We start from the raw sequence: 21,485 nt of genomic DNA, 5'->3' as shown, positions 1-21,485 counted from the left end.
CGAAATGGTGTAAAACGCGTCGTCTCTTGGGTGGCCGTGTTGTAGGCATATGTGATGTAGGGAAGAATTTCATCCCAGTTTTTGTGCTGCGAGTCTATGTACATTGCGATCATGTCGGCGATGGTTTTGTTGAGTCTCTCCGTGAGGCCATTCGTCTGCGGGTGATATGCAGTAGTTTTTCGGTGGCTGGTATGACTAAGCTCGAGCACGTCGTGCATGAGCTGTGCCGTAAAGGCGGTGCCTCGATCAGTTACGACTAGGGACGGTGCGCCATGACGCAACACGATTTGCTGCATGAAGAATTGAGCGATCTCAATTGATGTGCCCCGCTGCACTGCCTTGGTTTCCGCATAACGTGTGAGATAGTCGGTCGCGACTATAATCCATTTGTTACCCGTCGATGACAGCGGAAATGGGCCCAGTAGGTCGATGCCGACTTGGTCAAACGGCGTCCGAGGTGGAATAATAGGTTGGAGCAAACCCGCGGGTTTGAGAGGAGGTACCTTCCGACGTTGACACTCGCGGCAGCCTCTGACGTAGCGATGGACGGCGTCAGAAAGTTTAGGCCAATAATAGGCTTGACGAACTCGAGCGAGTGTGCGTGCAAAGCCTAAGTGGCCGGAGGTGGGCTCATCGTGGCAAGCAAAAAGGATGTCGTCGCGCAGGTCGGCCAGCACGACAAGGAGGTGCGCTCGATCAGCAGTGCTGGAGTTTTTCTTGAATAAAACGCCATTCCGAAGACAGAATGCAGAACGGTGCCTTCCAAACTGGCGGGGGACGTCAGCAGCGCGACCCTCCAGGTGGTCAATGACAGGTCGAAGGTCTGGGTCAGCTCGCTGTCGGGTCATTATATCTGAGGCATTCAGTAGTCCAAGAAAACTTGTGTCATCCGTGGCGTTATCGACAAATCCGAGGGGTGCCCGCGAGAGCGCATCAGCATCTTCGTGCTTCTGGCCAGACTTGTACACAATGGAGTGATCAAATTCTTGAAGGCGAAGGCTCCATCGTGCTAGGCGCCCTGATGGATCACGGAGATTGGCCAGCCAGCACAGAGAATGGTGGTCAGTAACGACTTTAAACGCACGTCCATAGAGGTAAGGCCTAAATTTCATAGCTGCCCACACAACTGCGAGGCATTCCTTTTCCGTAGTGGAATAATTTGTTTCAGCGCGGGAGAGCGTGCGGCTGGCATACACAATGACCCTTTCCACGCCAGCTTGGTGTTGAATGAGTACAGCGCCAAGGTCGATGTTGCTGGCGTCGGTGTGGATTTCGGTGGTAGCGTCTTCATCAAAGTGCGCAAGAACAGGAGTAGTTTGCAGTCGTCTGCGTAGCTCCGCAAAAGCCTCCTGTTGCTCGGCGGCCCACACGAACTGTGTATCATCCCGCGTGAGGCGGTTCAGGGGTGCGGCTACCTTGGAAAAGTCGGCGATGAAGCGGCGGTAGTACGCACACAAACCCAGGAAACGTTTTAAACTCCTCTTCGTGGTAGGAACGGGAAATTTTGCGACAGCGGCTGTTTTGTCGGGGTCTGGCCTAACGCCTGCGGCACTCACGAGATGACCAAGAAACTTCAACTCTTTGTAGCCAAAGTGGCACTTTTCGGGCTTGAGCGTCAAGTCAGCTGACCGGAGGGCATCTAATACTGCTCGAAGGCGTTCAAGGTGTTCTCCAAAGGTTTCAGAGAACACGACAACGTCGTCGAGATAAACTAAACAGATTTGCCATTTGAGGCCAGCGAGAACGGTGTCCATCATGCGCTGAAAAGTAGCCGGCGCTGAACATAGGCCGAATGGCAGCACTTTAAACTCATACAGTCCATCTGGGGTAACAAAAGCTGTTTTTTCGCGGTCCCGCTCATCAACCTCAATCTGCCAGTACCCGCTCTTCAAGTCGATGGAGGAGAAGTACTGGGCGCGACGAAGCTTGTCGAGCGAATCGTCGATACGGGGCAGCGGGTAGACGTCTTTTTTAGTGATGTCGTTCAACTTTCGATAGTCAACACAGAAGCGAAGGGTGCCATCCTTTTTTTTCACAAGCACGACAGGGGACGACCACGGACTGTTGGAGGGTTGGATGACACCATCACGAAGCATCTCCTGAACCTGTGTGTGAATCGCTTCACGTTCCGTCGTTGAGATGCGGTACGGCTGCTGGCGTATAGGGCGGGCATCGTCGGGAGTAATTATACGGTGCTTCACAAGAGGCGTCTGCCGAATTTTCGATGATGTCGTGAAACAAGCACTGTATTTTAAAAGAAGAGAACGTAGGTCGTGCTGCTGTGTTTCCGAGAGATCTGTACTAATATCCGGACGATCAAGGGATGGGTGCACATTTTCAACTTCTCCGAACGTAAAACATTCAGAAACGTCCGCTAAGGCGTCGGCGAATGCGATAGCGGTAGCGCGGAAAAGATGGCGGGGCTCGTTCGTGAAGTTAGTCACCAGGAGCTCAGATCGGCCGTTACGGAGATGGATGAGACTCCGCGCCGAGGTGATAATATATTCAATAATTCGTTATATGCGTGTTCGTTATATCGAGGTTTGACTGTATATCTTCACAAAACTGGACAAGTTGATGTAAGATCACTCAGCTCAGCTGCCCTCTAAAGTATTAACTCATTTAAGAACAACAAATTAAGAAGCCACAGTGAAGTACTCTAGTGGCACTTGATATGAGCTACCTCCCACGATGCAGTAAGGTTGCTAATTTCATCATGTTGGCTTGAGTGTGCTGCCCGAGGCTGTGCCATCAGCTAAGCAAATGCAATTAATATTGGCTGAATATTGGCTCCACGTAGACCTACTCTGCTCAAATGCTCCTCAAAACTCGGATGCATTCACGCTCAGTGAACAGGTGCTTTGTTACCAGTGCCAAGTTCCTCTCTATGCTCCTGCTGCTCTAATACACGACATGCTGTGCCTTACGCACATGTTGGTGGCTGGAGCAAGCAGACATATATGACACTTGTTTTTGTTTCCTTTTCAAATTGGTTATGGATTTACACGGTCAACCTATAGGATGTACCAACTAATGTGTGAGTAAATACACTAGTCTGTACATGTATTTACTGTGACTACACCGCACGCTAAACTTCCAAGTGCCTTGAACATACAAGCCCCTGAGTTGTTGTTATTCAATCTACAGTAAAATCTCAGTGACACAAATCTTGTGGGGTCACGAAAAAATGTGTACTACCATCCGAAACTCGAGCCCGCTTATAACGAACCTGAGCGTCACGCGGCGTCCGTTCGTTATATCCCGAAGTTCGTAGTAACTGGACCAAAAACTAAAAAAGAAAAAAAAAAGTTGGCGGTCAAAACACGAAATTTATTTCTTAGCAAAAAAGTCTGTGATGCTCGTCTGTTTCTGCAGTGCAGATGCGATGAGGGCGGTCTCCAGATTATTTAAAGCACTAGCGTGCTCTTCGCCGAGTCCCTTGGCATAGACAAGTTGTCTGAGGCCCTCTATATAGCCCATTGCTACAGATGTGCTTACGGGTGCTGGCTCAGACGTTTCATCTTCATCTGATTCTTCCGCGTCGCTCTCGGCCCGCACTTCAGAAACGATGCCTTCGTCCGTGCACGGTTCCGCAATATCCGCGTCTTCATCCGCAGAAATAAAATCCTGCCAACCAATGCCAGGGCCTCCCATGTCGGAGTTGACGATGCGCTGCCACAAATCGCCGCCGGAATCATCATCATCGGAGGCGTCAGGCCCGACGTCCGGTACTGTGTCGACGAAGCCGGCCTTGCGGAAAGTTTCGCACGCAAGCGGTCGTCACCTTCGCCCAGGCCGCCTTCACCATCTCAAGGGCTGAATACAATGAAACTCGGAGCGGCAAGTTAGCGGCCGGACGGTCAACGGCGATGAGCAAGCGCTGCACAATGCGGCGCCTATACGATACCTTAAAGGAGCGTATTATGCCCAAATCAAGATGCTGCACTTTAGAAGTGGTATTGGGCGGCAGGAAAAGTACAGTCACTGCCGTCAGAGACGTTTGCACGTGGTGCGCTGAGCAATTGTCGAGCAACAGCAGCACGCGCCTGCTTTGCCTCTGCATGCAGCCACTCTGCGAATAAATCCCGTGTCATCCAGGACTTAGTATTGTGCCTGTAGTGCACGGGTACATGGTTCCGAAAGCAACGTGGCTTCTTGGATTTTCCAATTACAAACGGCATGCGCCGGTCGCTGCCATTCATATTAGTGCACAGAAGAACTGTAACGCGCACTTTACTGTGTTTACCGCCAGCGCATGACTCCCCTTTCATGGAGTGCGTCTTGTCTGGAAGCATCTGATAAAATAATGCAGTTTCATCTGCATTATACACATCCTGCTCCGCGTAGCTTGCAATAATGGCTCGGTTTGTTGCAAGCCAATTGGCAACGTCCTGGTCACTTACCGAACGCGCCTCACCGACAATCGATTTAAAAACAATCCCATGCCGCACTTTGAACCGATGTAGCCAGCCATTGCCTGGGCAGAAGTCGGGAAAATCTAGTAGGAATGCGAAGTCTTAGGCTTTGCCCAGCATCATTGGTCCACTTATCGGAATGTTGCGAGCCCGTGCGTCGACGAACCACTTCAGCAGCGCATCCTCTACGTCCGCATAGGTGGCCTTCCGCAGGCGCTTTCTGTCCGCTGTGTTGGCGTCGGAGCTGGCGATCTTTTCCTTATTCTTCAGAATTGTCGAGATGGTTGATTTCGACACGTTGTACTTCTTCACCAGCTCGCAATTTTTAGCACCTTGAGACAGTTCCGTCACAATTGCTCGCTTCGTTGCCATGTCCAGCGCTTTTCGTTTCGTGACCGCTGGAGGCAGGCAATTCCCGTCCGCCATCCCGAATTATACGACTCAGGCCCGACAGACGACGCGCTCACACCACACACACGAAAATGACAACAAAGCGCCGCAACTGACGGAGCACGTGCGCACGTGCGACAATCACGCGAGGCAAGCGAGGAAGTGCCTAAGGAATGGAACGGAACGGAACGGACACACAGCGGGGCATGGTATGCAGCGGGGAGACCAATGAGAGGCATCCCTGAGCGTCAGTGCTGCCACCTGTTGGCTCCTACCGTAGTTGCTTTCAACCGCCCATGGCCTCCGAGATTACCTCCGCAAATCTCGGAGGCCACGAACCGTCACCGCCGTACTGAATGCGCATTCAGTCCGCCCGTGCAAACAGTACAACCGCTAGCGTATGAAGAGGCCTGCCTCCTGGCGGCCCGCGCCCCTGGCACGGCCGCTCAATGGAACAGCCAGGAAACGAAACGACAAAACTTCAAAGACTATGCCGGTGGCCGGCGCCGTGGAGACAGGCGAAGACGAGGGAATGGCGAGAGGAGAGGGGAGCGAAGTTGCGAGGAGGGGCGGCAGCGTGGCCTTGGAGGCCACACCACGCGCCGACACTCGTAGGTAGCGCGCGTCGGCGAGCAAAGGGTAGCTCGCTTGCGAGGAGGATTGGGAAAACAGACCAAAAGGGATGGGAGCCCATTGTTATCTCGTATCGGGGCGCCGGGTTTACGCCGTCCGTTCGCTGTAACCGATCGGCAGCGCTCATGGACGTTCGTTATACGTGCGATCTTGTGCCATTGAAGTAATGTATATTTTGGCGGTCGCTCCGGTCTCGTTCGTTATAAGCGAAAGTTCGTCTTAAGTGGGGCCGTTAAAAGTGGGCTCGACTGTATCATCAAAATGAAATAAAAAAAAAAACATAGTATACAGAAACATCGAAAATGCATTCACGCAGGTCTGCTTACTCTTACCTTTACTGTATGGAAGCAAGTGGGTAATTAAACAAAATATTCGTTAACTACAGTGTACAATAAAAACCCTTCCCCACTCACCTCGGGGTCACATTTCAGCATAGCTTCACCAAGCTCCGAGTCCAGTGGGCCCGTATAGATGCACTCAATTTTTTCCCGGGTCACATGAGCCGGTGATGGCACATGGTTGACACACATGTCAACAAAGCCTGTAACAAAGTTTGCAATACACGCCTGATTTATACCACATGTTATGAAGCTTCAGGAATCTGCTAACCAATGCGCTAATCGAAGGCAAAGTCCACTAGCAGGTGTGCAATTATCTGCTTTTTTATTAAAGGGATTATGAAAAGCTATTTACTAAGGGTGTGCGAATATTGAAATTTTTTAGTACAAATATGAGAAAAAATATGCGTTCGAATATCAAATCGAACATCAGATACTCAATCAGTGAAAAAAGATTAAAATAAAAAAGCAACCACTGTTAGTCTTGTTCATTTCAGAATTCGTGTAGTATTTGCAAATAAAATTAAACTAGAATTGCATAGGAATGTATATACCCTACTGAAAAATCGTATATAAATTTTATAGAGAAATCCGTATACTAGTTTTTTGAACAGGAAGGACCTGCATGAAAACGGAGTGGAGTTGTCATATCAATGCCAAATGCAGGAAACTCTCGTTAATTTGGCCTTTAAGGCACTAGAAGAAATGTCCAAATTAATTGAAAGCATAAATCATCGAATGGGCCTGAAGAACTGCCAAAAACCATTTGTATCGCAGTAATTTTATCTTATGAATACCTGCATGATAGATGTCGGCATTTGAGATGAAACCGAAGTAAGAACGACTCGGGAAAATGAAACACGACCGCAGGCTTAGGTTGTATGAAGCAACACCAACGCCGGTATTTGACAGCACGAAAGGGCTCACTCGACAAGAGATATTTCTCAACCAAGTAATAACAGACGCCGCCTACACACCACACATACTTGACAAGTGGTTTCTCGGCAGACATAGAACACTCAAACACAACATATGCACCCACTGTCAGGAACAGTGTACAGCAGATCTAAAACATCTTATATGGCAATGCGCACCGTTTTCACGAGAAAGAAACAAAATTACGCATATTCCACCCGACGACATGCCCACCCTAGCAGGTCAGATTCTATCAAGCACCGCAATACAACGTTCCATTGCTGCATACAGCAGTGAGAGTGGCCTGCTTCGAGTAGTGTGAGAGAGGTCAACTTACAGTACGCAGATCAGCAGCATGGCAAGCAGCGAGCGACAGCTTGAAGAAACCTGAAGACAAAGCTACATTCCCATCCCTAACTCCCTAATTACCCAAACAGCGGCCGAGAGCCATCCCTTCATTCAAATAAAGGCTTCATTCATTCATCCAATAATTCATTCATTCATTCCCGGGCTCAAGTTTTTCACTTTATGCGCACTGTCGGGAAGGCCCCTCTTCACATAAGGGAAGGTCTCTCTTCAGTCTTCGTTAAACGGCCCCGTCACGTTTTGAGGGTGCTTGAGTTGAAGCACTACGGTGAAGCGCTCAGTATGGGGAAGCTGCGGTGAATTCGGAAACTTCGAATATTAGTCTTTCTAATATGAATCCAATAACAAACATATTCGATTCGTATTTTAAATTTCGAATATTGCGCGCCCCTACTATTTACTAAAGCCAGAAAACTCGCACAAACAATAGGTACCCCATAAATTCCCTCCTCGGTGAAAATAATAAGCTAGCTTCATTATCCTCGAACATATCAGTAACCAAAAATGATGCTCCTGCTCGGCCCTCTCAACTCGGCGTGCGCCGGCACACACACAAAAAAAATGAAGCACGCCTTGTCTCGTCCACGTTACTTGCGAGCGTCTGATGAGCGGGCGCACTCAGGCAAGCCCTGATGAAGTCATCATGAAAGGAGCGCGCAGAGGGATGTTGCCCTAATCGGTTGCAAACAGTTGGCAGGAGCACTTATTAAGAATCGTTTTGTAAATTGTAGGCTCCATGCAAAGCTTTTAAATTTGACTTGCATACCTACAAAGACCACCTCTATAGATTCCTTGCATTAGAGTATTAACGCAAGCACTATTTTAGGGGGCCTTTTAGACAAAAATGAGAAATATCACTGCTATGCTGAATAGGGCAACAAGCTCGAAAGAAAAAGAAAAGGCGCTCAGAATGCCAGAAAACTGACCCACCAGTAAATTCTCCTACAAAGCGTGAGCAGATGAGACGCAGCAGAGGCCTAACATTCAGCTTCGTCTCCGTCTTGGACAGCTTGACTCCCAATTCGTCCAGCAGCTTCGGCAGACATTCGTCCACGTCACCAACCACCTATGGGCAGCGAACATTTACGAGAGAATGAAGTTCAACAACCGCTAATTGCAGTATCATTCAACTTACACAGAAGAACATTTTTTTTTTCTTTTACCTGTGCAAAAAGTTTGTACAGTGGCTCAAGAATGAACTCCACAAAGCTTCTCTGGGCTGAACTGTGCGGAGGCTTCTTGGTGAACTTCCGTCTGAAGGAGAGTAGTATGAAAAATATAAAAATAGAATTATTGCACAAATACACAAGTCAAAAGCCGAAAGATTTTAGGTGCTGGGAACTTAAAGTTTTTTACTCCCATTTGTTCCTCAAGCATGTATTGCTTGGAAATAAACAATGTAAGAACGAAAGAAAAATGGCACTATCAGACAAGCTACGTTAACAATACAGTGCTCAAGACATCACCATACTGCAGAGTGTACAATCTTCGTCAAAAGTTTATTTAGAGCCCAGAGGGTTTGCTTCTGAGCCACAACACATGACTTATAATGCACTTCCAGTGTTCCCAATCTCCTGAGCGTAAAAAGATTTTCAGTCTTATCTTCTCCAGTGGCTACCACTACACAACTCAGAAGCAGACCCCCCAGGCTCTAAACTTTTGACAAAGACTGTACATTAGTATTACTATTTTATTATACCCCACCCTGTCATTTCTCCATACCACTCCCCTGCCTTATTTCCTCTTACTGTCCATTCACTATCCCTTCATTTCCGCCACCATAGCCAAGGTTTTTCTGTGTCTGATTAGAGATGCTGCGGCTGGCAAATGTCTTTTTCTTCCTTTCTGTATTCTTTTAATAAAAACCCCTTATCGCTATCCACATCAAGTTAAAGTTTCGTCTTACGTCTTGTTGCTGAAGTAAATGTCTCCCCAGAGGCGCCTTGAGAATTCATTGATGTTGACCCCGCCAAAGGTTTGCGAGTACATGGATGCAAAGGAACGCAGGGTGAAGCATAGGCTGTAGAGGGAGCTGGCAAAGCACACATTGCCTAACAATGGCGACACCTGCTGCTGCTCCGGGTCCTCAGAGTACAGCCTGTAAGAAGACAACCACAATTGCAATTATACAGAGCCCCTTTCTTTCTGCCTTTCATTCCCTCCTTAAATTTACTGAGCAAAGCTGCACCAAAGTCCATGCCATCTGTGTGTAGTGAATACTTTCACTAAACACATTGTGAAATGTAATACCGAATGGAGAATGATTAGATGGTTAAAGACTTAGTAAAAAAATTAGTTGTGGTTTAGCTCTGGCTAGCCCTAGTTGAATTGCAAAAGCAACGGTGGAAGCTTCTTTTACCTGCTAGATTATTCCCCTATCATGCCATATCAGTGTAACGTGCTAAATTATTGGGGACACTTAAGCCCATCCTTTTAAGGCATGTATGACGCGAGAGCGTAAACTACCAGCCCACATATAAAGTCACGCTTCAACCAAGCCGTATGGACGTGCCTGCGTGTCGTAGGGGTAACGAGAATGCAAACGGTTCTGACAGGCTTATTCTGATGTATCACCCTCCAGTAGGAAAGGAGTGACCCAAGTTGGCAGCTCCTGCACGTGGCATAGGGGTAACGTGAAATAAAATGTCATATTTTTATGAGGAGACCATAACTATGCCTCTTCACGGCGTAGCTGCAGCTACCGGATGTCTCGCTTTGGCTGTCGGAGTGTTACTTTCGCAATAAAAAAACACGTAGGGTAAAGAGAGAGGCTGAGTCAGTGCCTATGCTGTGTCACTCTCTTCCTGCACCACAACTCTGCACTGTTTCCTTAGAATGAACTAGGCAGGCTAACTAGATACAATGAATTGACCCATCCTTCTAGTCATCTTGTTTTTTGGGGTAGTTAAGGTAGTTAGTTGCATGTCCACATGAATGATGATGAACTAATACCATCCGTTAATTCGAAGGTGACCACTGCGTTTCCTAAACTACGGCTTAGCAGCTAGCACGATTGTCTTGCTGAGGAAAAACCCCCCTTTCAACTTGCCTCAAATAATTGCATGTTAAATCTATTAGAACAAGTGCTTCAGTGACAGCGCTGTTGCCCTCTTCATGCAGCTAACCCTCTTACCGAAATGAACTGTGGTATCCACACATGTTTAGGAGGAAGAAGCAAATAAATCAGTGTAGCAAATAACTTACGTGATCAAAGAATTGATCTCATCAATGATGTTCCTCAGCTTATAATAGGCATCTTGAGGCGGCAACTTCAGCTCCAGCATTAGCCTATCAATTTTGTTGATGCAAATGCAGATGGCCAGCTTCTCTTGAACAGCATGCTTAAGCAGCTGCTCTGTGTTCAGGCAGACCTGGTGGAAAGAACACAAATGCAAGGCCTATTACTCATTTGTCAAAGCTACAAGGGGCAGGGGGTAAGTAGTACTGTACATTTTACTGTATTTACACTATCGCAATTGTACCGTATTTTTTTTTTAATTTCAAAGTCGAAAAGGGGGGGTTTAATTGCAATCAAAACAAGCCCTGCACAGCCAATAAAGGCAAGACAAACTAGACAGTGCACTTTTATGTTTGCTCTACCACTTTCCTCATAGCATATCATCAAAGACTTACAATTGTGTAAACATGATATACTGTGGTTGAAAAAAACCCTTTGTGGCTTTGGCAATGCATTATACTTGACTCCAAAAGAATTCGGAATGTCAAATGCAAGGATACAACTTATACTGAGAGACTGATGTAGACATCTAAAACAAAACAAAAAAAATTCTCTTTTCATTACAACAGTGAGATTGCACTCACTCCTTCAGCAGCATCAACGAAGAGTACGATTCCATCACAAAGCCTGATGGCAGCAGTCACCTCATCAGAAAAGTTCACGTGCCCTGAAACACAGTGTTGAATCGAGCATTATTGAAAGCCTAATCGCGCCCAAAAAGGCAACTTGCCGCATACAAGTTTGACCCCATTTCTCTTCTTACAAAAAAATTATCGCTTGAAACCATGAACAAAAACAAAAATTTGCAAGCAATTTAGTTTCAAGAACAATGGTACAAACTGGTGTTCATAAGCTTGGCTTGCTGCTTACTACATGGCCGCTTTCTGAGCAAATCAGCCGAGAAGGCATTAAGAGGAAGCTACTTTATCACTTTTGAAAAAAATTCACCTCCAAATATTCGTCCTGTGCATTTGTTGTTGCTTGTCTACTTTATCACGCCTCAAACCATGAGCATGCTGTGATGGCACATTGCAAAAAGTATGTTTACTAAATTCTCTGTGAAAAGTTCATTCACTATGTGGGAAGTCTGCAAAGAAAAAGTGTGCAATAATGAAATTGCAAAAACTATATGTACATAAAAAAAACACTGAAGCAAAACATTCTTAATTTCTGACATGGCCAGAGGCTTCAGAAAGCGGGGGCAGGACCTTTGTTTACAGATCAAACTTTTGGCCAGCAATAACTGTAGGTGGTGGCAGGTGACACATTTGGAGTCAGCCTTAATGTGGAATACACAGAAAACATCTGGCCCAGAAGTGCATTAGTACGCGTATACAACTTGTTCAGTCGAAAAACCATCAGTGTCGTAGTAGTAGTAGTAGTCAGCATCAGCGTGCCAGAAATATTCATACAGAAAGAAAGTGACTGGCTGACAGGGCTATGACGTTCTAACCACATGACCTCGTGCAGGAATTCCAACATCCCACATTCAAAATACAGTTGATAAAGTTATGAAATACATTCAAACAAATAAATTTGTCGCCATCAGGGCAACAACGACCCAGGTTCCGCATGCCAGACAAGTGTGCAACACATACACCACGAAGGGTCGTTGGTACCAAGCGTTCTAGAGGGTCACCTATTGAACGCATTATGGTGCGCATGACTTACTAAAGTGTGTTTGGGATGTTTATTGACGTTGCAGTAATAATAATTTTAAAATTAAATTGATTTAAACAAAAATTTTTTTTTTTTTAATTTGTACAATGAAAAGGCGGTGTTAAAGGCACTTCGCGTCTACTAAGGCGAAGCTTAGGTGTTCCTTTGATTTTTTTTTAAACTTAATAAAACCTAACCTTTCTTGCTATGCACAAAAAATACAATCGCATATCTCAACAGTTATAGTTAAGAACGTGGCAGACACGTGATTTCTAAAGAAAGCCTCTTATCCAAAATAAAACTTCCCGTAATGACCAACTCAGATGACAGGATTTGCTCAACAAGCTCTTAAACATACAAACTTCTGACAAAAGCGATGTTTATTCACACAACAGAAAAATAGGGACACCACAAAAGCAAATGATAAAAAATCAGGAAGGGGGAACACTTGAGCTCTGCCTCTGAAAGGTCCTATAAAATGATAAAGCTAATGGCTTCAGTCTGTAGGTTGTCTTAAGGATCCTCGTTGGCATAATGCACTTTGCTACTTGCTTAATCACTAATGACAATTTGTGCCTCTATTATCTCATGCATAATCATTAGCATGTACACAGTCATAAGCCTCCCAATTATGCGACAGATCGCTGACACAGCTACTAATAAAGCCCCGCCTTAAGCAAGCTGTACAGCTTAGTTAAAGCCTAGGCTTAATCATCGCCCAAGGGTCCAGAAAAGTTTGATTCCCACCTCACCGTTTCATTTCAAAGGAAATGCCCGAGCAGGCAGCGCCTGCCCTGTCATGTGGCTTCGTGACGTCGGCCCAGCCCGATGACGAACCATTAACTGGCATCTGCCAAAGCCATGGCCACAATTTTTTGCTAACAACACCGTACCTTCTGCAAAACAGGGTCTTTAACTCTTTCGCATTAAATAAATATGGTCTTGCTAGGACCATACATAGGCCTCACAATGCAAATATTGGCCAAGTTAAGCTTGCTGTACTCTAATGACAAATGTGCCTGTTGGCAAGTATGTGCAGGAAAGTCAGTAATAGTTTGTTCATTCCAACCAAAAGCATCCCATGCTTGAAGCAGCAGAGGCCTCAACTATGGCATCAACAAGTAAAGGCCGCACCTGGTGTGTCAAAGACGTTCAAAATGAAGGATTTCTGTTTCAGGTCTTGAAGTAGAAGAGTCACAGGGCTAGCCTTGATGCTCACTCCTCTCTGCATTGAAAGAAAAAAAAAAAAAAGAACAATGAATGAGGCAATTAGCCATGCTAAAGCTTTTTTGCAGAAAAAGAAGTGAGACGTTATGAAACGTGCAAAGAGGTCCAACAGAGGAACAAGTAAAAAATAAAAACTTGCCTCCTGCTCAGTGTAGAGTGTGTCAGTGTACCTTAGCTGCAAAGTAACAGTAAATACATTAATAAACTGAAGAAGGAAAGAATCACATTCCTAAACAAAGCCGCTATGCACAGCAGATGAATCACACTTACATTTTTGCACTCCTTCGCACGCAGGTGTGGATGAGTCTGCTCGACCAGACAGTCAACAAAAGAAGTCTGAAAAAAAAAAAAAATAAAAATAATAATAAAGAAAGAGCAGTTGCTTGTTGGCTGCCTTCAATACGTGCTCTTCTGGACAAAAACCGCAGTGCAGCTGAGAGCTCTCCCTCCGTGCAAAATGCATGAACAATGTCGCAGAAAATACAGTAGCCAAGGCGGCACAACTCTCCCTGTGGCCAAATTTGTGGCCGCAATGAAAAATTAGCTGCGGCGGCGACAGTAAGGGCACTTGGCAGCAGCCGATGCTCAGAATTCAGTCGCTCTCCTCCAAATTCAACTAGGGAAAAAGTGCTTAAAGTGCCCACAACAATCTGTAACACTACAGAAACTATCCCTATAAGGCTTCTTCGATTTGGCTTTTTTTTGCGCATCTGTTCAAGGAGTCCAGCACTTCCGCATTCATTCTACCTGTGCAGTGGACACCTGCTACATTTCGTACTAGTTTTGCAAAAACGACTGCCTAATGCAACACAAGCACTTGGCTGGCATGCTCTCTCTGAAGCAGAAACACGGAAGTGAAGAAATAAGGCAGCCCCCATACGTAGGTTGTAGAAGACAATACTGCAGCCTTGCGGACCTTTCCTGAAAGGAAGAGGTGTGTAGCCTTTCGCACGATGTGACCAAGGGACTTCTCTCGACTCGGGAGTCAAGGCTTCTTCTTTGGTTCAGCCATGAGCTCAGCCATCTATGCTAAATTTTAAGGCAAAAGCCTTTAATGGCTCATGCTAGCGGCCACGATCCCGTCCATCCGTTCGTCCGTAACACTTTAGTTAATGATGTAATCAGTGGTGTCACACCTTAACTAGTACTAGTAATAGTTATGGCTAATAACTAACTAGTAGACTAACTAGTGACTAACTAGTGAATAACTAGTGTGAGGGTGAAATCAGAATCAGCTTGCCATGGCATTTAAATTCATGTTACCCCTATGCCACTGGCAGAGGCTGTCAACTTGGGTCTCTTCTTTTATATGCGAGGGTGATATCAGAATCAGCCTGCCAGAACTGTTTGCATTCACGTTACCCCTAGGACCTGCAGGCACGTCCATATGGCTTCGTTAAAGCGGGACTTTATATGTGGGCTGGTAGCATATACGCTCTCGCGTCATACCCTTAAAGGCTGAGCTTAAGTGTCCCCAATAGTGTAGCGCCCTACATTGATAAGGCGTGATAGGAGAATAATGTAGCAGGCAAAAGAAGCTTTCGCTTCTACAGCTAATTTTACAGGCGTGCAAATATTGAAATTTTTGAATACGAATTGAATACAAATATAAGAAAAGGTGCTTCCGAATATCGAATCGAATGTCAAATATCTGGTCAGTGAAAAAAGAAAAGAACATTAAAATAGCAAACATTTTTAGTTTTGTTTATTTCGAAATTCACGAGTTATTTGCAAAAAAAATTATACTAGAATGGCAGAGAAGTGCATACCCTACCGAGATATCCAGAATAAATTTTATACATGATTCCGTATAGAAATTTTTGTACAGAAAGGACTTGCATGAAACTGGGTAGAGCTGTTATATCGCTGCTGAATACAGTATGTAAAAAAAATGTCCGACTTAACCTGAGCCTCGACTTATCAAACAGACCTGAAGAAACAGTCAAAAAACATTTGCATCGTGGTAATTTTATCTGATGAATACCTGCATCATAGTTGTCTGCATCTGAGGCAAAACTGAATTGCGAATGACGTTTTTTTTTCCTGTTTCGTCTAATGCTGTGATTTGCGTACGCGACCCTCTTCGCAAAAAGAAAGGTGCCTCTTCACAAAACGGCCTTGCCGTGTTTTGAGGATGCTCCACTGCAATGTCGACATGTTCAAGCATTACGGTGAAGCATACAGTGTAGTGAAATTTGGTTATTCAGTAAAATCTGAATAACAATTCTTCAAATATTCACACACCCCTACTAAATTTCATTATTTTAGAATAAGTATGAACAACGTTAAGCCTATATGACAAGGATGACCAGTTCGAGAAAGAAAGGTAACTTTTCTCATTTTATGCGTTATGTGGCCTAAGGAATATCCTAGAGCACCCGAGTGCAGGATTATTTTGCTTAATTTGCTGGGAACAGCAGATGTAGATAAACGACATAACTATCTAGTGGATGAGAGAATATAATGCACCCCAGCGACGCAAACTATGCTTCTACCCTTGGAAGGAACTTTTTTTTTAATGCAATTACAAAACACTAGTTGAAAAAGTACAACCTCAACTTTTCGGCATCTGTATGAATGGCATCAAAAAATGTTTTCTGCACCACCCACAACAACAACAAGTGCCATGTGCACATCTGCCAAACGAGGCTCATAAGCGAAAACACATCTTGTGCTAGTCCGAGTGTAAGCATGGATGGGGATTAATCTGTGTGGGCACACACCAGATACTGGAGGGAAATCAGGCGACTGAAACCACTAAAACCAAGCAAAGCAAGTGAGGCATCATCCTTAAATGATGAAAAGGATCCCTCCATCACGAATTAGTTCGCCACGCACTTTGATGCTGTAATAGTATCACTCTAGTGCCCATACTCGGTGCTATGTATCCACAAGTAAATGCATGAGGTTTAAGACAACACGATCCTTGGTCATACCTTCCCATGATGCAAGTGACCTACAAGAGCCACATTCCGTATCAACTCAGAGTTGTCCATCAGATCAGTCAGGAACCTGTACGTAAAACAATATAATCGTTACAACTGAGTGAGCCCGTCATTTGTCAAAAGCAGCTCTTACTCAAGATCGTATGTTGTCAGAGGCAAGTCCTGTTCCACAAAGGAAAATTTCCGGTGCTTTATAGGTGCAATGATAGGCTCTGCAGAAAGAAAAGGAAAACAAGAAAAACAAGCAGTGTTCTCCTTCAAGTATAAAAAATTCAACGCCTGGCGGTTTACTTCTTTGGCCAATAGCACTCAGTCATTGCAGTACAGAAAGTGGTACACATACTGCCTGATCAATGCATCAAGAAAAAAACTTTTAAACATGGCCTTTTTATCTCGCATCTAAGAAAACCTACTCATTTGGAACAGATGCTGCATGCTTGGCGTAATGCCCATTCGGGCCGGCAGTATATTTAAATAAACTAACAGATAGACAAATGAAGCTATAGCAAGTACTAGAGCACTGCACGGGTGTGAATGTAAGGCCTCAGACTGTCCCAGGCCCAACACTCAAAGCCTGTGCCCGGCCCAAGCCCATTCTCATGTAACGCATGAAGTAAACACCTCGCTGTGAGCAAAAAGATGCCTACTACACAAAAAAAGAACTGGCCGGCAAAGAAGCTGAAATTGCAGTAACGCCTGAAGAATTTGCCATCTTTTTTAGCACAAAAGGAAGTGATAAGGTGCATTTTTTTGGTGAGCTTTTTTAAAAGTGATCATGTAGACATGAAAAGAAGCACATGAAAAGGATTGCAGGCACACCTAATGAACTACTCTGCATTCCGCCAAGGTTTCGTCAGTCATATTTTACAGTTCGCGCTGTTTAAACGGTAAAGCGCCCTTGCAGCTAGTGGACTAACATTCTTTTAATGAACACAATTTCACGGGTTGAATTCAAGGCCGAACTGGGTCGCCTTTCTATGCAGATAAACAACAGGGCTTACGTACATCCCAAGATGACTCAGGCTATGAAGGACGCTGTAGTGGACGGTTGCGAACCACTTAGAGCCCCTGGGGTTCATTAAAATACAAACACTGACATCGCACAATACACGGGTGTAGTGCTCTCTGCATCAATCGAAATGGGGCCCGCTGCGGCCAGGATCAAACACGGATACCGCAGCATAGTAGTTGCGCACTTTACCATTTCATTATCAGGACAATGCAATAATTGAAGAAATAAGACAACAAACCTTAACCATTTTTTTACAGTGTGCAGTACAGCTTTATTTCACTGTCTCGCTGCTATAGGCCAAAAGTGTACTACAATCTGCAACACTGAATCAGACGCCAGAATCAATCCTCTGTGTGCAGGAGGAAGCCTAACTTGGGCCCACAACTTCAGACCCGGCCTAGGCCAGGCAAAGCAGCACATGTCCCGGCCTAGACCGGGCTTTTCTGGCGGGCCTGGGCCCGTGCAGTGCTCTTGCATGGACTGCTCAGTATGGAGGTAAAATACAAAAATCCCAAGCGCTGTGCAATGTTAGCCCATGTTACGGGACTGCAAGCTAATCTGGAGCCCTGCCCTACACTGTCCCTCAAAGCCCATGTGTCCCTTCTGGACATTAAAAGAGTACAATATAAAATATCTACTTTAAAGCACATTTACCATCAGCACATGCCCGATTCATCCAAAAATTTTAATGAAAAACCACTGCAGTATCCAACTTAGCTATGTAGGACTGAACAATGGCCACTATATATGCAAAAAGCAAACAAAACAAATTGAGGAAATGCCATGAATGGTGGCAGCTTCCTCATAGTATTTCTTCCCACAGGATGGCAACTTAGCATCATTTGCGGGACTGGCCAGACTTTCCCATGTTTATGTGTGTACGAACTAGCAGCTTTTCCTTCATTTAAGACAAACTGAAACCGTGGTAAGGTTTAATGTCTAAATAAGACAAACCAAATTCTCTTTCTACATGACACATAGGCAAGAATGAGCTGAGGGCATTCTAACCGAATATTCAAGCTCACCCTTCTCTGCTTCTTTAGACAAAAGAGAACTTGCCGTAGTGAACCTCAAGTATATAATGCTAAATAATCCAGTGGCCGTGGAGAAACAAGATTTCAGATGAATTATCGTAAATAAGGCACTGGGCTGTGCTATGCAACACAATATGAAGCTTACTGCTTTACATGACACTTGCCATTGAACTAGTGCACAATTTACAACAATAATTCTAGAGGGCACTTTGGACCACTAAAGTGCAATAAGGCGAAAGCCATTATAGCGCGGTGAATCCTAGTCCTCCACTACAGCACCTCTATCTCCCTCTCTTCTTTCACTCCCACCTTCCTCCCTTTTTTTATGGTGTGGTACATGTGTCCGCGGAGAATTGTGACAGATACTGCGCCTTTTCTATCCTGTAAATCAATTTCAAACACCGCTGATGCCTGCTGTACTAACGCCTCCTAGACATCTGGGTCTGCTTCTGTTTGCTGTGTGGTGCGACGTTCGAGAAGGCGCCAAATGAAAAGCGCCACACAAGACGCCTGGATCGGACGCCCTGCGAGGTCAGCTTTGCATATGCATGAGTCGCCTGGTGATGTCATGACCTGTCGTGACGGTACATCACGCACCCCTTGTCGAACACAATCAGCATTTCATTGAACGCATCAAAGTTCACCGGCACTCTATAATTCAATTACAGGGAAGGAACGGCGCAGTATCTGTCACTCGCGAAATCCCATTATCATCCTCACGGTAGACAAAGGGAATTATAAAGAGCGTTTCACGATCCGGGGCTTGGCGCAGTTGGTAAAGCACTGGGCTGGGGATCCAAGGGACGGACGTTCGATTCCCGGTGGAGACAAGGTTTATTAATTTATTTTTAACTAGCTCTCGAAAGCGTGACACCTCTGCTGACAACCATCTGTCAACAATGATGAGGCATTAAAGGCTTTCGCCTTAAAACACTATAAGAGTGCAAAATAACAACTACACAACCATTTCAAGTCTATAGTTAGCAATTGCGCCTTTTTCTGCACTTCAGTTCCACTAGATTTTACTGCTCTAGAATTTTGCATGTATATGGCAAGACTCTGAGACAGGATGCCACTCAGCCAGAAGGCAATGGTCAGGATTCAGACTTGACAAGACCAATCTCAGAACTGACGGTCAGTTTTCAAGTTAGTAAACAAGTTATAAGTAACCTTACGAAGCCCTGTATTCCAACATTATTTTGGCAAGATATATTCACTGCAGCCCGAGACTTGCAAAGAGAAAATCTTTCTGCCATTTGCAAGCAGAGTTTAAGACTCCGGTTACTTGTCTTTAACACAGCACACCTTTTTTCTAAGCCTTTTGCATCACGATTGTCCATTGTGCTTCGCAACTTTAGCTGTGTAGTAAGACCAGCGTTTCTCAAATACAGTCTGTGAAACCCAAGCCCACACAAAAAAATAATAATAATAACGGCTGTGAGAAAGCTTTGGTTTGGCTAGACACACTTTTGCAGGGTTAAAACCACGGAGGTTGAAAGCCGACTTTAATTTTTCAAAGTGAACGAAACGCAAGAGGAGTGCGGAAAACGAGAGGAGGCACGAAAGGGATTTCCTTTCAGGTGCGCTCTCCTTTTCTGCACTCTTCTTGCGTTTTGTTCGGCATCAACAAATGCTATAGAAGGAGAGAGACCATCTACAGCGTTTGTTGATACCGGCATTGTTGAAACTCGAGCTCTGGCTGCAGTGCTGGAAGAGGCTGCAATGAAAAGCATTGTGGACATTTTTGACGCATCGCCCTGGCTTATAAAGTGCACTTTTTGAAGAGGCCAGTTTAGCCTAGAATCAAAGTGCAAGTCACTACACACCCCTAAGAGATATGCAAACGGCGAAAAGCCGACTGGTGCATACTACTTACAGAACTTTTGATCCTTCATACTCATCCTCTTTACTCATCACTCACACTCATCCTGCCAGGCTAATCCCAGTGCATACAACATGATCACTCGCATGGTAAAATCCCTTGTGTAAAACTTCCCAGCAGTCTTATTTTAAAATGGTAATCTCTAAAGTTGCTCGTGTAATTTCCAAGTTAACTGTCGGTCTGCCGCCATGACAGACATAAAGGCAGTGCTCAATACGACATTATTAAAAGCTGAAGAGGCTAGTACTGCGCTCTCAAACGTCCACAATACAACAGAAAAGCAATTAATGAAATCACCAGTCAAGGGTTGAGCATCTTCTTCCTGAACAATTGTCTCGACGTCTGGTCCGTACACCTCAACTGCTGAAGGGTAGTACTTTTTGTCTTCGTGCAGCACAACCTGCATGTCTCCCATGTCGTCGTCGTCCCTGCCGCCATCCATGTCGTCATCCTGTCGCAAGAAGAAATTTCGTATATCAACAAAAGCTTGCAGCTTTCAGGCTAACTATTCCTTGTTACCTCTTGCATCTCTTGAGCGTCAGCATCTTGTCGGTCGTACCTATCTGCGTCTTCATCGTCTGAGTCACTTTCAAGCTCGGGTCCTATGTAGTTGCCGAACTCATCATACAAGTCGGCATCCATGCCTCCTATGCAAAACAGAACACACAAATAAGGGACTGCGTGATAAGGACATAAATAAAAGCACCCTACAAACTGAATCATAAGATTGTCTTTCCTCTTTAAGAAAACCGGGAAAAGAACGACAATTCAGAACGAAGACACGACAGCAGGCCCCATGCCCTGTCTGTAGGTTTCTGACGAGAGGATGCGGTTTAGTATGGCTTCCTTGACGTCAGTTTGCCCTCGCAAAGCCGCGATAAATCCTTTTTTTACTACATTTATGTCAAGATCAGATCGCATCATGCAAACCAGCGGTATATCTGCTCAGCAAGTAGGCGTCGCGAAGTGAGAGTGCCAAACTCGTAGATCGAGTAATTCGGCAATCATATAGGTTCTAGCAGAAACTTGTGGAGAGCTTATGCAGTAAGAACTCACGCCACAAACGTTAAGCAACTTGTCGGATGACAATCACAAGTACGGTGAGCGCGCACCACAAATCCACACACAACCGGCGACAAGCGTGCGTTTTCCAGTGTTGTCTTGAGCAACCTCGGTCGCCTCGGTTGCCTCGGTGATGCCGTCAGAATCGTTGGTCAGAATGGTCTGAATACGAGAAACTGCCCTTCATTCAAGATATTTGAACCAAAAAGAGAAGCGGATATTGCTATATTATCAGAGTTTCAATGTCTAGCTTTAAGCGAATTAATTTTTAGATGAGCTTTTGAAAGGTGAGAGAGCGAGTAAGCAGAGTAAGCAGAGTAAGTACAAATGAACGAAACGAACATACACTATACATACACGGCCACGGAT

At 45.1% G+C, this 21,485-nt stretch overlaps 1 protein-coding gene across 1 annotated transcript in view; it reads right to left on the bottom strand.

Moving 5' to 3' along the window:
• LOC146199176 (116 kDa U5 small nuclear ribonucleoprotein component) overlaps positions 1–21,458 on the bottom strand; it is a 46,681-nt gene extending 25,223 nt beyond the window's left edge. Inside the window, exons 1-14 of the mRNA XM_084594638.1 lie at positions 21,111–21,458; positions 20,574–20,701; positions 20,352–20,505; positions 16,260–16,338; positions 16,118–16,193; positions 13,452–13,517; positions 13,321–13,356; positions 13,089–13,179; positions 10,880–10,962; positions 10,262–10,428; positions 8,964–9,155; positions 8,221–8,311; positions 7,988–8,123; positions 5,852–5,979 (exon numbers count right to left, since the gene is read on the bottom strand). Of these exons, the coding sequence (XP_084450764.1) occupies positions 5,852–5,979; positions 7,988–8,123; positions 8,221–8,311; positions 8,964–9,155; positions 10,262–10,428; positions 10,880–10,962; positions 13,089–13,179; positions 13,321–13,356; positions 13,452–13,517; positions 16,118–16,193; positions 16,260–16,338; positions 20,352–20,505; positions 20,574–20,696 (1,422 nt within the window). The 5' untranslated portion in view covers positions 20,697–20,701; positions 21,111–21,458. The remainder of the gene's footprint in view (positions 1–5,851; positions 5,980–7,987; positions 8,124–8,220; positions 8,312–8,963; positions 9,156–10,261; positions 10,429–10,879; positions 10,963–13,088; positions 13,180–13,320; positions 13,357–13,451; positions 13,518–16,117; positions 16,194–16,259; positions 16,339–20,351; positions 20,506–20,573; positions 20,702–21,110) is intronic.
• Between the last annotated feature and the right edge of the window lie 27 nt (positions 21,459–21,485).

The sequence above is a fragment of the Amblyomma maculatum genome, chromosome 2 (genome assembly GCF_055883805.1).
Source record: "Amblyomma maculatum isolate TAMU_Amacu chromosome 2, ASM5588380v1, whole genome shotgun sequence".
In the NCBI taxonomy this organism is placed as follows: domain Eukaryota; kingdom Metazoa; phylum Arthropoda; class Arachnida; order Ixodida; family Ixodidae; genus Amblyomma; species Amblyomma maculatum.
This window is presented reverse-complemented; position numbering and strand designations above follow the sequence as displayed.